At 48.3% G+C, this 16352-nt stretch overlaps 1 protein-coding gene across 2 annotated transcripts in view; it reads left to right on the top strand.

The window, feature by feature from the left end:
* Positions 1 to 16352, top strand: part of RUFY1 (RUN and FYVE domain containing 1) — a 59496-nt gene that overhangs the window by 41690 nt on the left and 1454 nt on the right. For both annotated transcript variants that reach the window (XM_040444198.1, XM_040444197.1), the window contains 6 exons: positions 6453 to 6550; positions 8634 to 8753; positions 9365 to 9494; positions 12001 to 12095; positions 14461 to 14509; positions 16008 to 16085. In XM_040444198.1, the coding sequence (XP_040300132.1) occupies positions 6453 to 6550; positions 8634 to 8753; positions 9365 to 9494; positions 12001 to 12095; positions 14461 to 14509; positions 16008 to 16085 (570 nt within the window). The remainder of the gene's footprint in view (positions 1 to 6452; positions 6551 to 8633; positions 8754 to 9364; positions 9495 to 12000; positions 12096 to 14460; positions 14510 to 16007; positions 16086 to 16352) is intronic.

The raw sequence follows: 16352 nt of genomic DNA, 5'->3' as shown, positions 1-16352 counted from the left end.
GTTGTCTGATTGCCTTGGCTAGGACTTGGAGTACTATGTTAAGTAAAAGTGGTGAGAGTGGACATCCTGTCTTGTTCCTGACCTTAGGGGAAAAGCTTTCAGTGTTTCATCATTGCATCTGATGTTAGCTGTGGGTTTCTCATTATATGGCCTTTATTATGTTGAAGTGTGTTCCCTCTAAACGTACTTTGTTGAACGGATGTTGTATTTTATCAGATGCTTTTTCTGCATCTATTAAGATGACCATATGGTTTTTATCCTTCATTTTGTTGTGATGTATCACGTTGATTGATCTACAGATACTGAACCAGCTATGTATCCTAGAATAAATCCTACTTGATCGTGTGAATGATCCTTTTTTTTTTTCAATTTTTTTTTTCAACGTTTATTTATTTTTGGGACAGAGAGAGACAGAGCATGAACGGGGGAGGGGCAGAGAGAGAGGGAGACACAGAATCGGAAACAGGCTCCAGGCTCCGAGCCATCAGCCCAGAGCCCGACGCGGGGCTCGAACTCACGGACCGTGAGATCGTGACCTGGCTGAAGTCGGACGCTTAACCGACTGTGCCACCCAGGCGCCCCTTGATCGTGTGAATGATCCTTTTAACATATTGTTGGATTCAGTTTGCCAGTATTTTGCTGAGAATTTTGTATCTGTGTTTATCAGGGATGTTAGCCTGTAGTTTTCTTTCTTGGTAGGACCTGTGTTCTGGTTTTGATATCAAAGTACTGCTGACCTCACAGAATGAATTTGGAAGTTTTCTTTGCTCTTCTGTTTTTTGGAATAGTTTGAGAAGATGGAGTATTAACTCTTCTTTAAATGTTTTTATTTATTTTATTTTATTTTATTTTATTTTATTTTATTTTATTTTATTTTAACGTTTATTTATTTTTGAGACAGGGAGAGACAGAGCATGAACAGGGGAGGGTCAGAGAGAGAGGGAGACACAGAATCCAAAACAGGCTCCAGGCTCTGAGCTGTCAGCACAGAGCCCAATGCCGGGCTCAAACTCACGGACCGCGAGATCATGACCTGAGCCGAAGTCAGACGCTTAACCGACTGAGCTACCCAGGCGCCCCTCTTTAAATGTTTTTTAAAGTTTATTTATTTTGAGAGAGAGAGAGTAAGAATGAAAGGGGGAGGGGCATAAAGAGACAGGGACAGAGGATCCCAAGTGGGCTCCATGCCAACAGCAGAGAGTTCTGTGTGGGGCTCGAATTCACAAACTGTGAGATCATGACCTGAGCTGAAGTCAGACGCTTAACCTACTGAGCCACCCAGGTGCCCTTTAATTCTTTTTTAAGTAAATGTTTGGTAGAATTCACCTGTGAAGCCATCCAGTCCTAGACTTGTGTTTGTTGGGAGTTCTTTTTATTACAAATTCAATTTCATTACTAGAACTTGGTCTGTTCAGATTTTTTTTTATTATTATGTTTATTTATTTTGAGAGAAAAAGAGTGCGAGTGGGGCAGGGGCAGAGTGAGAGGGAGACACAGAACTGGAAGCAGGCTCCAGGCTCTGACCTGTCAGCACAGAGCCCATCGTGGGGCTCAAACCCATGAGTGTGAGATCATGACCTGAGTCGAAGTCAGACACTCAACCAGTTGGGCCATCCAGGCACCCCTAGATTTTTTTTTTTTTAAGTTTATTTATTTTGAGAGGTGGGGTGGGGCAGAGAAACAGGGAAAGAGAGAATTCCTAGCAGGCTCTGCACTGTCAGCTCAGAGCCTAACGTGGGACTCAAACTCACAAACCATGAGAACATGAGCTGAAATCAAGAGTCGGATACTTGAGGGGCGCCTGGGGTGCCTGGGTGACTCAATCGTTGAGCATCTGACTTTGGCTCAGGTCATGAAATCACAGTTCATGAGTTCAAGCCCCACATCGGGCTCTGTGCTGACAGCTCAGCCTGGAGCCTGCTTCAGATTCTGTGTCTCCCTCTCTGTCTCTGCCTCTCCCCAGCTCACACTCTGTCTCTCTCCCTCTCTCTCTCTCTCTCTCTCAAAAATAAATTAAAAAAAAAAAAAAAAAGTCAGGGGGCGCCTGGGTGGCTCAGTCAGTTAAGCAACTGACTTCAGCTCAGGTCATGCTCTCACAATTCCTGGGTTTGAGCCCTGCATCGGGCTGTGTGCTGACAGTTCAGAGCCTGGAGCCTGCTTCCAATTCTGTGTCTCCCTCTCTCTGTACCTCCCCTGCTCATGCTCTGTCTCTCAAAAAACAAAATAAATGTTAATTTAAAAAAAAATTTTTTTTTTTAAAAGTCAGATACTTAATTAACTGAGACACCCAGGTGCCCTGGTCTGTTCAGATTTTTATTTCTTCCTAATTCAGTCTTGGAAGATCGTTAAGTTTCTAGGAATTTATCCATTCATTTTAGGTTGTCCGATGTGTTGGCATATAATTTTTCATAGTTGTATCTTACAGTCCTGTGGTGTCAGCTGTTACTTTTTCTCTTTCATTTCTGTATGTATGTATGTATGTATTTATAAAGTTTATTTATTTTGAGAGAGAGAGCGCAAGCAGGGGAAGGGCAGAGAGAGAAAAGGAGAGACTTCCAACTGGGGTCTTTCTGTCAATGCAGAGCCCCACGTGGGCTCAAACTCATGAACCGCAAGATCATGACCTGAGCCGAAGTCGGACACTTAACTGACCGAGCCACCCAGATGCCCCTGAATTTGTTTATTTGAGCCCTCTTTTTCTTGATGAGTCTGGCTGAAAGTTTATCAATTTTATCTTTTCAAAGAACCAGCTCTTGGTTTCATCTGGTCTTTGCTATTGTTTTTTTAGTCTCTATTTCACTTATAGCCATTCTTATTTTTATGATTTCCTTCCTTGTACTAGCTTTGGGTTTTGCTCTTCTTTTTTTAGTTGCTTTATGTGTGAGGTTAGATTGTTTCTTTGAGATTTTTCTTGTTTCTTGAGGTAGGCCTGTATCCCTATAAATTTCCTTCTTAGGACTGCTTCTATTGCCTCCCAAAGATTTTGGGCCACTGTGTTTCCATTTTCATTTGTCTCCAGGTGCTTTTTTTTTTTTAATGTCTCCTTTGATTTCTTTGTTGACCAATTTGTTGTTTGGTAGCATGTTGTTTAGCCTCCCCAGGTTTTTTTGTATGTTTGTGCCTTTTCCAGTTTTTCTTCTATAATTGATTTTAAGTTTCATACTATTGTGGTCAGAAAAGCAGCTTAATATGATTTCAGTCTTCTTAAATTTATTGAGACTCCTTGTGTGGCCTAACATGATCAATCCTGGAGAATGTCCCATGTGCACTTGAAAAGAATGTGTATTTTGCTATCTTGGAATAGAATGTTCTGTATATATCTGTTAAGTCCATCAGCTCTAATGTGTCATTCAAAACCACTGTTTCCTTACTGATTTTCTGCCTGGATGATCTATCCATCGATGTAAGTAGTCCCCTACTATTGTATTATTGTCAGTTTCTTTTTTAATGTTTGTTGTTAGCTGCTTTATGTATTTAGGTGCTTCCATGTTGGGTGCATAGATTTATGATTTTTATATTCTTTTGCTGGACATATATCCTCAAGCTGGATTCAGCTTGTTAGATCTCTTTATCATCATGTAATTCTATTTTAGTCTCACATGGGTACTGCTACCCCAGCTTTTTTTTTTTTTTTTTTGCTTCCATTTGCGTGCGATATGTTTTTCTATCACTTCACTTTCGGTCTGTATATGTTTTTAGATCTGAAGTGAGTCTCTTATAGGCAGCATATAGACAGGTCTTGGTTTTTTATCCATTCATCTCACCCTACCTATGTCTTCTGACTGGAGCAGATAGACCATTTAAATTTAAAGTCATTACTTGGGGCGCCTGGATGGTTCTGTCCATTGAGTGTCCGACTCTTGATTTCAGCTCACGTCATGATCTTAGGGTCATGGGATCAAGGCTCACAGTGGAGCCTGCTTAAGAGTCTCTCTCTCCCCACCTCTGCCCCTTTCTTGGGCTCGCTCTCTCCTCAAAAATAAATAAGTAAATATGCATATGTTCTCTCATAAATAAATAATCACTGACAGGTGTGTACTTATTGCCATTTTGTTGTTTTTTGGTTGTTTCTGTAGTTATTCTCTATTCCTTCTCTTGCTCTCTTCACTTGCAGTTGATGGCTTCCTATAGTGTTGTGCTTATATTCCTTTCTCTTTGTTTTTCGTGTGTCTATTATAGGTTTTTGATTGGTGGTTACCATAAGGTTCATATATAACATTTTTTTTTAAGTTTATTTATTCATTTTGAGAGAGAGAGAAGCGTGCGCAAGTGAGTGGGAGCGGGAGAGGGGCAGAGAGAGGGAGAGAGAGAATCCCAACCAGACTCCACACTGTCAGGAAGCCAGAAGCCTGAGGCTGGGTATTAGCACAGTTGCTTTCTTCTAAGGGCTGTGAGAAGGACTGTAAGCATCCCTGTCCCCTAGCTGCTGGTGGTTGCTGGTGATCATTGGCAATAATCTTCAAAGAACCACCTTTTTTTCTAATATTCTTTATTGTCTCTTGTTCCATGTTTCATTGATTTCCACCCTTCCTTTTATTATATTCTTTTTTTAAGGTTTTCTTTTTTTTTATAAGTTTGTTAAGCTTATTATACATTATTATAAGTTTATTATAAGTTTATTTTGAAACAGGGGCACCTGGGTGGCTCAGTCGGTTAAGCGTACAACTTTGGCCCACATCATGATCTGTGAGTTCGAGCCCCACATCGGGCTCTGTACTAACAGCTCAGAGCCTGAAGCCTGCTTCAGATTCTGTGTCTCTCTCTTTCTCTGCTCCTCCCCCACTCATGCTCTGTCTCTCTCAAACATAAACATTAAAAAAAGAAGAAAGAAAGAAAGAAAGAAAGAACGGGCCTGAGCAGGGGAGGGGGCAGAGACACAGAATCCCAAGCAGGCTCTGCGCTGGGGGGCTCAATCTCACAACCATGAGATCATGCCCTGAGCCAAAATCAAGAGTCAGATGCTTAACTGACTGAGTCACCCAGGTACCCCTTTATTATATTCTTTCTGATTTCTTTGCGTTTGCTCTGTAATTTATTTTCATCTTCTGAAATGCATGCTTAGCTCATCTGTTTTATCTTTTTTTTTTTTATTTCATAAAAAAATTTATTTGGGGGCAGCTGGCTGGCTCAGTCAGTAGAGCATGTGACTTTTGATCTCAAGGTTGTGAGTTCAAGCCCCATGCTGGGGGTAGTTTGCTTTAAAAAATAAAAATAAAAAAGATGTTATTTGAAGTTAAAAATGACCCACACAACTGCTTTAGCTGTGGCCCTCAAATTTTGACAAAAGTATATCACCTAAGAAGCACATTTATTCACAGCTCAGCCTCTGTGAAACCTACATGCATCTTACAGTCAATGGCACATGTTCTAAGTAGCTGTTTTTTCTTGCTTAGTGGTGTGTAAAATTAGGATACGTCTTCCACTCAGTGCATCTTCAATACCATACAATATTGCATAGTGTTTTCACTGGCTTTTACCTCTAAATATTTCTGTTGTTTTTTTTTTTTAAGTTTATTTATTTTTGAAAGAGAAAGCACAAGTAGGGGAGGGGCAGAGAGAGAGAATCCCCAGCAGGCTCCAGGCTGTCAACCCAGAGCCTGATGCAGGGCTCAAACTTACGAACTATGAGATAATGACCTGGGCCAAAATCAAGAGTCGGACAATTAACCAACTGAGCCACCCAGGTGCCCCTACCTCTCAGTATTTCTTAATTAGTCCTCTGGTTTACATTTTTAGCTCAACAGCTTTTTAGTGATACGCTATGTAGTTTAGTTTCTAAGATATGAGGCATTTTTAGCCATTCTTTTGTTGTTAATGTCTAACTGTATTATATTAAGGTCCAAGAATACAGTCTATATTATATTAGGAACTTATTAGGACTTCCTTCTGTCATCAGCCTTTCCATATCCTTTTATTTTAAAAGTGTCTGTTATCGCCGGACCGGGACACTGTTTTTTTTCCCCCCCCCCCCCCCCCCCGCCTGGGCCCCCCGGTACATGCCTGGATTCAGAAGTCACACAGTTGTGGGTGTAAATCTGCTGTATCGCACATCTGTGCCAGCCTCCCTCTGTGCTTAGGGAACTGGGGCTGACCAGCCGGCCACAAGAACCTGCAAGGGCCCAATGAACTCGTAGGTGTGCTTGGCATGTAGGAACAGCTCTGCAACACTGTCAGATCTCACTCTGAAGTTCTTTTTTTAAAAAGGAGCATGGACCTTTCATAGAGGGAAACAAAAAGCTTATTACTTCCTTTTTGGCCTTTCTTTGTGTGGATAAAGCTGGGAGCCTCAGTCCAGTTTGTCTTCCAGTGCTATGGGAAAGACCAGCAATTAGTGAAATGCTCCTAGAAATGTTGTGAAAGTACAGATTGAATCATCAAACCCTCTCTTAACCCTGAGTGGGCACAGCAGTGAGAGAGAGGCAGAGTGTGACCCCTCTTCCTTGCCTTTGCAGAATGCAGAGAGCTGTTTACAGCAGAAGAATGAAGCCATCACATCTTTTGAAGAAAAAACCAACCAGGTTATGTCCAGCATGAAACAGATGGAAGAAAGGTAATCACTCCCTGTGGCAGATACTCCCTAGAAGGTGCTGGACATTCCCCAGGCCCGGGAACTTACTCAGAGTCTCTCTCAAAAGGTCAGACAACTTGGGATGAAAGTCCTTTGGGATTGTAGTCTTGCTGAGCAAGGGGGCTGGATTCCCATCCTTGCCTAAGTGTGTATTCCCTTAATCAATCTCTGGGTGACTGTATCACATTGTCTTCTCAGGAGTCAGACCCATACAGTGAGCTCCTTGTCACCGACACACTTAAACATCAGTCTGTAATGGGTCAGAATAGAGCCTGAAAGCAGACCCCAACGAATATGGCAACTGATTTTCTTACAGAGGTGCAAAGGCAGTTCAAGGGAGAAAGGAAAATCTTTTCAATAAATGATACTGGGACAATCGGACATGCATAAGCAAAAAAAAATGGACCTTGGTTGTATACTTCCTATCTTCTACAAAAATTAGCTGGAAATGGATCATAAGTCTAAATGGAAAACTTAAAACTTACAACCTCTGGAAGAAAACCTAGGAGAAAATCTTTGTGATCTTGGATTAGGCAAAGAGATCTTAGACATGACATAAAAGCATGGGATCCAGGGCCCCTGGGTGGCTCAGTCAGTTGAGTGTCCAACTCTTGATTTCAGCTCAGGTCATAATTTCACGGTTCATGAGTTCGAGTCCCATGCCAGGCCCTGTGCTGGCACTGCAGAGCCTGCTTGGGATTCTCTCTCTCAGTCTGCTCTCTCTTGCTCTCTCTCTCTCTGTCAAAATAAATAAATAAAAACTTAAAAAAAAGTAATACTTTTGAAAAGCATGGTGTCCATGGGAGGAAAAACTTGATAAGTTGGACTTTATCAAAAGGTAAAACCTTTGTGCTATGAAAGACATGGTTAAGAGAATAAAATGACCAGCTAGAGATTGACAGAAGACTTGCAAATCACTTAACTGACAAAGTTATATATTCTGTCTCCAGAATATATAAAGAACTCTCAAAACTCAACAGACAACCCAGTTGAAAAATGGACAAAAGACTTGAACGGACACTTCGCCAAAGAGGACGTAGGGATGGCAAATAAGCACACAAAAAGATGTTCAGTGTCAGTAGCCATCAAGGAGGTACATGTTTTGTTATGTTTTGTTTTAAATATTCATTTTTGAAAGAGTGCAAGCAGGGGAGGGGCAGAGAGAGGGAGACAGAGGTGGGCTTTTGTGCTAACAGCAGTGAGCCCTCTGTGGGTTCGAACTCACAAACCGCAAGATGAGGACCTGAGCCAAGGCAGACACTCAACCAGCTGAGCCACCCAGGCACCCCCAGGGAAGTACATGTTAAAATCACAGTGAGATGCTACTACACACCTGTTAGAACAGCTAAATATCTTTTTAATGACAATACTGAGTGCTGACGGGGCTACAGAGCAACTAGAACTCTCCTACATGACCGGTGGGGATGCCAAATGGTACAGCCACATTGGAAAACAGTGTCTTAAAATAAAGCTAACCTTACTTTTCCATCTGACCCAACAATCCCACTCCTGGGTATCAGCCCAAGAGAAATGGAAACTAATGTCCTCACAAAAGTCCATACACAAATGTTTGTAGCAGGTCTATTCATTATTGTCAAAACTAGAAGCGAGTTAGAGGTGTTTCATCGAGTGAAGTAAGAACAAACTGGTACCCTGTACAGTGAAATAGTACTCAGGCAGAGGAAGGAATGAGCCACTGATCCACAAACTTGATTTCAGCGATACTAAGCTGAGAGAAAGAAGCCAGGCTTAAAACGTTATTTATATAAAGTATGATTCCACTTATAGGACACTCTGGAAAAGAAAAAGTCATGGTATCAGAGCCGATCAGGGGTCAGGGGTGGGAAGGGAGCCTTCAGGGGTGACAGAACTGCTCTGTCTCTTGATCACCATGGTGGTTCCATGGGTCTATCCGTGTGCTAAAAACTCTGGGAATTGGGCACACGCATGAGTCAATCTTACTGTGTGCATATTTACAACGAAAGCCACAAGAACAGGAAAACACGACACCTTCGGTGGCGAGGGTGGCTCCTTTCCTTATGCAGATGTGCTTGCTTCGGTGCAGGTTACGGCAGTCTGAAAGGGCCAGGCAGGGGGCCGAGGAGCGGAGCCACCGGCTGCAGCAGGAGCTGGGCGGCCGGACGTGTGCTTTGCAGCAGCAGCTCTCACAGTTGCATGAGCAGTGGTAGGCGGGCGGCCCGGTGGGGGGCGGGGAGGGGTGGCGGGCCGTGGCCTCTTCGAAGTTTAACCCTCATCTCCTGCGAGGCTGGAATGAGGGTTTGAGCGTGCGTGTAAAGCCCAGTGATGAGTGACAGATGTCTGTGTTTCACAAATGAGAGAGCTGGTTCGGGGGTTCAGGAACGTCCCAGGGCCACTTGGCTGGTGAGCAGCGGGGGGTGGGGGGGCCCAGTAGCTTTCTCCTGCCCCCACCCCCAGTGTCCTCCAGTGGGAGCTGGCTCTGTGTTGGAAAAAGCAGAACTCGTGTTGCAACCCCCCACGCCCCAGGTCTTGCCTCAGTAGGGGATCCCACAGGTGCAGCCCTAAGTGTCCCCAGGCCCTTTGGCTTTCTTTCGGCTCACATGCAGTCAAGTGTGCACCTGCCCTTCTTCCCCTTGAGGGGTCCCGGTGTCCCCTGTGGAGGGGCAGGCAGCCCTGCTCCAGTGACGGGTTTAGATACGCATGTGACGATGCCAATTCCAATTCCCCGTTCCCTGTGTGGTGAATTGGGTTGGTGATTGTGCAGTTTCCGTGCAAATCTCCCACTGAGACTAACTCCAGTTCATTTTGGGAAAACAGCTCAAGTCTAGAGAAAGAGCTGAAATCAGAAAAAGAGCAAAGACAGGCTCTTCAACGAGAATTACAGCTGGAGAAAGACACTTCCTCTCTGCTCCGAGCAGAGCTACAGCAAGTGGAAGGATTAAAAAAGGTAAGGCAGGGGTGCCTGGGTGGCTCGGTTGAGTGTTGGACTCTTGATCTCAACTCAGGTCACGATCTCGCAGTTCATGAGTTGGAGCCCCACATCATGCTGTGTGCTGACAGCATGGAGCCTGCTTGGGATTCTCTCTTTCCCTTTCTCCGCCCCTCCCCTGCTCACTCACTCTCTAAATAAATAAATAAACAAACAAACTAACTAAAAAAAAAGAAAAGTAAGGCAGCCATCCTTGGGAGAAAAAGAGCTACCCGTGTCTCTGGAAACTGCAACCACAGAGCCAGAGCTGTGCCCATGGAGCTGCTGCTCTGGGCGGCCGGTGCACACACCAGACACTCAGGGATGAGTGCTGTGAACAGAACATTCCCTGCTGTGGGCAGGGGTGGTCTGGGAAGAGTGACGGGCGGATCTGAATGACAGCAAGGGACGGCTATGCACAGGTCCAAGCTAAGAACCTCTCAGGCAGATAGCAGGAAGTGTGAGGGTCTGTCATGGTCAAGGAGCAGAAAGAAGGGCCATGAGGCTGAGGCGTGGCGAGCGGAAGAAGGAAGCACTGGAGCTGAGGCCTCAGGTGGGCAGACCGATCTCGGGCCCCCAGAGCGGCACGAAGGGATTTGGATCTTATCTTGAGCACGGTAAGAAGCTGTTGGGGGCATGGAGGGGGTGGGGGAGGTACATGGCCCACTTCATTTTAAGACCGTCACCAGCTACTGTGTGAGAATGGGTGGCGGGCTTGCAAGAGAGGAAACAGTAAGCATGAACATCTTCCACCAAGTGCCACACCTCCACCCCAGAGGGGCTCGGCCTAGGGTGAGGTATCCTGGTTCCCCAGAACTTTCTGGGCCTGGGCCACCCCTGGGAAGCCAACCAAACCAGCCTCTGCCTGGAGTCCCCTCGGTCCTCTGGTGAAGGTGAGGCCCGGACCCTATGGAAAGCTTCAGGGAGAGAGATGTTGGGGTGCCAGAATGGCATCCCTGTCTGGTTGCAGAACTAGATCTCCCGGGGAACCCAGGCAGTCTACAAGTCTTCCCCAATGATAAAATCGCCAGGCATCTCCCGCAAAGGCTGGAGGTCCCCACAATGCTGGTGGGAGCAGCTGCAGCCTGCTAGGGGGTGTCCCTGGCTACTGCAGCCTCTCCTGGTGGGACTGGCATGCCTTCCGCACCACACCTGCCCTGGCGGAGGGTCCTTGAGGCTGGGGCAGCTCCCAGACCCGGATCTCGTTGTGCTGAACGTGGTAATGGGTCCTGCTGCACAATCTGAATGAGCCAACAAAGGCGCTTTGGTTTCTGTTGAAAAGTGTCTATAGAGCCCCTTGCTGGGGAGCCCACTAGGCCAGGGCTGAGGAGGACCCCTGGGGAGGGGAGAAGTTCCTCGTGAGCCTCTCAGGCTGGGAAAAGGGAGGAGAAGAAATGGAGGGCAGAAGAGGACTCCCAGGAAGTTCTGCATCGTACCTCCTTTATTCCACTCCCAACTACTTTGGTGTAAGATGTGAATCGCTTGCCCTCCCCACCTCCCACCCGCACTTACATACACACACAAGAAACAAAACGTATCTGACATCAGCGGGGTGCCCTGTGCCGTGTGCCTGTGACAGCAGGCTCTGGGGCGGCTGGGAGGGAAGTGCCCACCACTTAGGCCTAAGCCCTGAACCGCACTGTCCTGGGTCTTCTGTCCTGGCCCTCGCCAGCCTGTGTCAAGGTGCCCTGTTCTCAGGTTACGATGGTTGTCACTGTGTGAGCTGCTCTCCCCACATGCACGAGAATGAGATCCCAATCTGGGCCTTCATCAGCCTTGTTCACTCACTCACGACCAGCCCTTTCCAAAAAACACTATCCAGACAAGCCTTCCCTGGGCAAGTGACCTACAGTTCTATAGAAGTTTCACCTGTGTATTTTTGGAGGTAATTCTGCGTTTAAACAGTCCTTTAATAGCAACTCAGATGGGCAGAGCCTTGTTTGCCCTGGGAGGAGGACTGTTTGAATGGAGCTGTTTCCTGCTCCATGTCACTGTCCCCACCGCAGGGCCACCCCTGTAGCATTCACCTTACAGTTGCCCATTCTGGAGAAACAGGCTGGTGAGAAGTAACCCACGAAGTAACTCCGTCTGGAGTGCGGTTCATACAACAAAACTGCTTTTTGCGCTTGAAAAGCATTCTGCCCTTCTTGTTGCTGTGATCGCTAAGCCTTTTTTTTTTTTTTTTAATTTTTTTTAACGTTTGTTTATTTTTTGAGAGACAGAGCATGAGCATGAGCAAGGGAGGGGACAGAGAGAGGGGGAGTCACAGCTTCCAAAGCAGGCTCCAGGCTCCGAGCTGTCAGCATGGAGCCCGATGCGGGGCTCGAACTCACGAACCACGAGATCATGACCTGAGCCGAAGTCGGACGCCCAACCGACTGAGCCACCCAGGTGCCCCTGTGATCGTTAAACCTTTTAAAAAAAAAAAAAAGAAAGAAAGAAAAAGACTGTCAGCGTTATCAGGCATCTGGTCGGTTCGTTTTAGGAGCTGCGGGAGCTCCAGGACGAGAAGGCGGAGTTGCAGAAGGTTTGCGAGGAGCAGGAACAGGCCCTCCAGGAAATGGGGCTGCACCTCAGCCAGTAAGACCCCAGTCCCCCTCACCTGCCCCCTGCGCCGCCCCCTGGAGTCACACCAGCCTGCCCACCGGGCCCTGAACCAAATTGTGTTGTCGTGGAAGGGAGGGCTGGGAAGGAGGCCTGCCAGGTGGAGGTCAGGCCTCGAGGACGCAATGCTGGTTTAACGCGTTAAGAAACCCCAGATGGGTGAACCAGATGGGTGGGGGGCGGGCTGCTTGCTGGGCCTGCAGTCAGACCAGAGTGGATACTGTGGTTTGAGGGTTCCAGCCTGCCCTAGCCAAAGTGCGGTCACCTCCAGCCTTTCTGGATACTCGCACCCACCAGTCTTTCTGTCTGCTCTGCTGGCTGCTGCTGCAGGAGTGCCGATGTTGGTGCTTCTGTCTGTCCTGTAACTGGACAGCTCTCCTTCCCGATGTCCCAGTCCTGCCAGGTTGCTCTGGACAGTCTGATAGGTCACAGCCGATACTAGAATATGTCCACCTGTGCAATTATTGTTGTTTTTTTTTTTTTAATATTTCTTGAAAGAGATAGGGCATGAGCAGGGAAGGGGCAGAGAGAGACACAGAATTCGAAGCAGGCTCCAGGCTCCAACCCACAAACCGTGAGACCTGAGCCAAAGTCGGACACTTAACTGACTGAGCCACCCAGGTGCCCCTATTACTGAATTTTCAAAGCCATGGGGGAGCTTTTTCTCCTTCTGAGTCAGGACTCTTGGTTTCAGAGGGACAGAAATCCAACTCAAACTGTCTGAAGCAGAAAAAGCCATCAGAACTGTCTCTCCTTCCTACCTCTGCCATCCTGTCTGTTGCTTCCACCACGAGGGGCTCTGGCCCACATCAGGGCAGAATGGCTCCCACAGGGACTCCAGGTTGACTTGCCACCCCCACCAGAGTCCTGTTTTGGTGCCTGCCATAAGCATGGTGACCAGAGAGAAGGGCTGTCATGGCCAGCACAGCCTGGGCTCAGGCTCCATGCTGAATAAAACCCTGACCAGAAAAGATCCAGAGATGAGGGTGACCAGGAGAAGAAACTAGAAACACTGAAGTAGTATGCACACCGAACAGGACGTCCCTCAGTTGGGCTGCGTGGGGGTTGCTGTGTCAGGACACGTGACACAGGCCGGAGTTCCCCAGGGAACCTTTGTGCTTCTTCCCTCCTTCCCTCCCTCCCTCTTCATGTCACCAGGTGACACCAGAGAAGACTCCCTTCAGATCCCTCCACCAGCCAGACACAGCTGCCTGGTTTCTTTGTCACCAAAGTCTGGGTCCTTCCCAAGCTTATTTCCCAGGGAAGTGCTTGCACGGTCAGGCTGCCCTCTCCACCTGGTGTCCCCAGGTCTCTCCACCCAGGCAGCTGCTGGTGCTGTCAGTCTGCAGGCCTGTTGCTAAGCTGGTCAGGGCAGGAGGGAACCGTCTTTTTCTAAGGGACCTGATGCTCAGTTTCCTGATCCTCCCCCAGAAGACTAGCTCGGGTCTCAGAGCCCGGCCACTTTGACACTTGGATTAGGTTAATCCAATGACAGTTTAGGCTAATCTCAGCTTTCAAGGGCTCAGACCATCCCCCCTGCCCCACCCGCCCACAATTACAACCTCTTACAGTTTCATTTTATCTGGTTTAATCCTGCCAGTTTAGACCATGTTCAGTCGGTCGTTTATGTGGACAACTAAGGAGTTATTCTTACCCTAACAAGAATGGAGCAAGGACAAATGACCATGTCCTCTGAGCAGGACTGTTCTAAAAGGAGCAGGCAGCAGGAAAAGGGCCCAGAGAGCCCTGCAGATTCTGGTTCCTGAGGGGAGCACACACAGCCCCGCTCCAGCACATGCCGTATGCAGGAATGGTTGCCCAGAGAAGCCAGGAAACTGGACTTCTAGGACATTATCTTTTTATTTTTTAAGTTTATTTATTTTGAGAGAGAAAGAGACACCCCAAGTGGGGGAGGGGCAGACGGAGAGAGAGAGTCTGCACTGCAGCGCAGAGCCCGATGCGGGGCACGAACTCACAAAGCTGTGAGATGGTGACCCAAGCCAAAACCAAGAGTCGGACGCTTAACTGAGCCCCCCCAGGCACCCGTATCCTCAATCTTTAAATGGCTGCAACTATTTCCAAGTCTTCTGAAAGCTTACAGGATCAACAGTCTGTTCTTGGGCCACGTTCAGTCCACAGGCTCAACCTCGGAGCATGGCAGACGTGAGCCAACCTCAAGAGGTGGCTCTGGGATGATGAAAAGGTAGAAAGAGTGTTCCAGAATGACTCATGTTATGGGACAGCTCTCTCAATAAGCCCTGCCTCCCTCCCGAAGCCAGACAGTCGCTGTTGAGAGCCTCTCACTGCTTCTAAATGATTTTTGCCTTTTTTTTTCTTCAAGGTCAAAGCTGAAGATGGAAGACATCAAAGAAGTAAATAAGGCACTGAAGGTACTGGATTGTTGATGTTATTAGCATAAGAATCTCTGCCCAAGAGCAGCTGTTGGTCAGCTAGTGCGAACGCCCCATGTGCTCTTGGGTTTTGCCACAAGTCAGGTGAGCGTGTGCGGCTGAGGCTTCAGTGGCGGTTAGCACTTGTTCACAGAGCAGAAAATGCCGCTCAGAGCCAGGTGACCTGGTGAGAGGTGGTGCTGCTGAGCGGCGGGCCCAGCCCAGAACCCTGGTCAGGATCCGGGCTCCTCAGCTGTCAGCCGTAGTTCCACCCCAGGCCTGCCACACAGGTGCCCAAATGGAGGAAGCACAAAGTGGCAGAGAGATCCAGGGATTGTTGAATAGGGAGCGTGAGACCTCTCCCTGCAAGTGAGGGGCCGGAGGCCACCCTGCTATTTCTGGGGACCATTCAAGCCCTGAGCTGGGCCGTGTTTCTGGACCACCTTGGGGAGGGCAGGATGATGCACCCACCTACGGAGAGCTGGAACGTGGGGACCAGGTGACTAGGTACGGGCACCAGGCTGGCCCACTAGGGTCGGGACAGGGACAGTTCAGAGAAGGGACCGCCCACCTGGGACAGGAGTTTGCGGCCTCTGCTGGATGGAGACCCTAGTGCACACAGGGCAGAGGCAAACTGTCACGGCAGCTTACGGCAGCTCTGACTTAACATCATGCACCTTCCCCGCCCTTGCAGGTGGGCAGCGCCTTAGGGGAGATCGCTGTGAGCTGCTTTTCTGTCCCTGAAAAACTGCTGGAATGTCCAACAGTGACAGCAGCACTCGAGGAAGGAGCTGTTGGGCGTGGTCACGCTACAGCTCTTAGGGTCACTCTGTCACCAAGAAAGTGACATCCACCAGAGGCTAAGGAGCCAGAAAAGTTTCTCAGGTCTTTGGCCCCTTTGAAAGCTCAGTCCCTGCAGCTGAACAAATCATTGTCAGCTGGTTGTCCTTTAGAAAGAGCTTTCAGAGTGGCGGCTGCCTCTGTAGAATGGAGACTCCTGCCTCCCCTCCTCGCTCTGAGGGTCGGGGGCTCAGCAAGTGGAGAAGGGCCTCCCATCCCATGGCACGTTGCCTTCTGTCTCAGCAGGGACTGCCATCACAGACCTGGTCTGGCTGACCAGTCTGGCCCCTCTCCCTCCTGCCAGTTCAGCAGGGGGACACTGGAGAATGTCTCAGCCAGGATCCAGTTGCAGGCATCAGATCCTGACTCTTGTTACCTCAGCGGAAGGGCATTTATTGAAAGGGGGGTGGGGAAGGCTCAGGTTCCCGGGAAGCTGGGGGATCTGGCTGCAGGCCGGGAAGCCAGGGCCAGAGGGCAGACGGTCTGCAGCACGTGAGCTGTGGTCAGGGCAGGGAGGCCCTAGGAGGCCCTATCTAGCGTAAAGTGGCTGTCCCTCAAAAGGTGCTATTAGAGAAGTGGTAGGCCACTGACATTGGGCAAAGGTCCATCAGGAGCCAGGCTGTAAACTGGGATTCTGTGGTGGTCTTTCCTCCCCCAGGGCCATACTTGGCTGAAAGACGATGAAGCAACGCACTGTAAGCAGTGTGAAAAGGAGTTCTCCATTTCCCGAAGAAAGGTACGTGGGGTGGCCCTCCATTGGCTCACACAGGTGGGGATCCCCTCCCACCCCCAGTCCCACAGGGGCCACCGCACTGTGATCACACTTGCTGGTCTGCTGGCCCACGGAGATGGTTTCCCAGCTCATGCCCAGAGCTAGTCTAGGTGAGCAGATCATTGAAAATTTATTTTAAGCAACAGGACCAACATCTGGCAAAGTGAGGCAAAAACAATCTCTAGAGAACCGGTGAGCAGTGAGTCCGGACAGGCCCCCAAGTGGCACCAA

This window comes from Herpailurus yagouaroundi, unplaced genomic scaffold (assembly GCF_014898765.1).
Source record: "Herpailurus yagouaroundi ecotype Mexico unplaced genomic scaffold, PumYag 192, whole genome shotgun sequence".
NCBI classification, from domain to species: domain Eukaryota; kingdom Metazoa; phylum Chordata; class Mammalia; order Carnivora; family Felidae; genus Herpailurus; species Herpailurus yagouaroundi.
The sequence above is the reverse complement of the archived record's forward strand: the minus strand, read 5'-3'. Positions and strand labels throughout refer to the sequence as shown.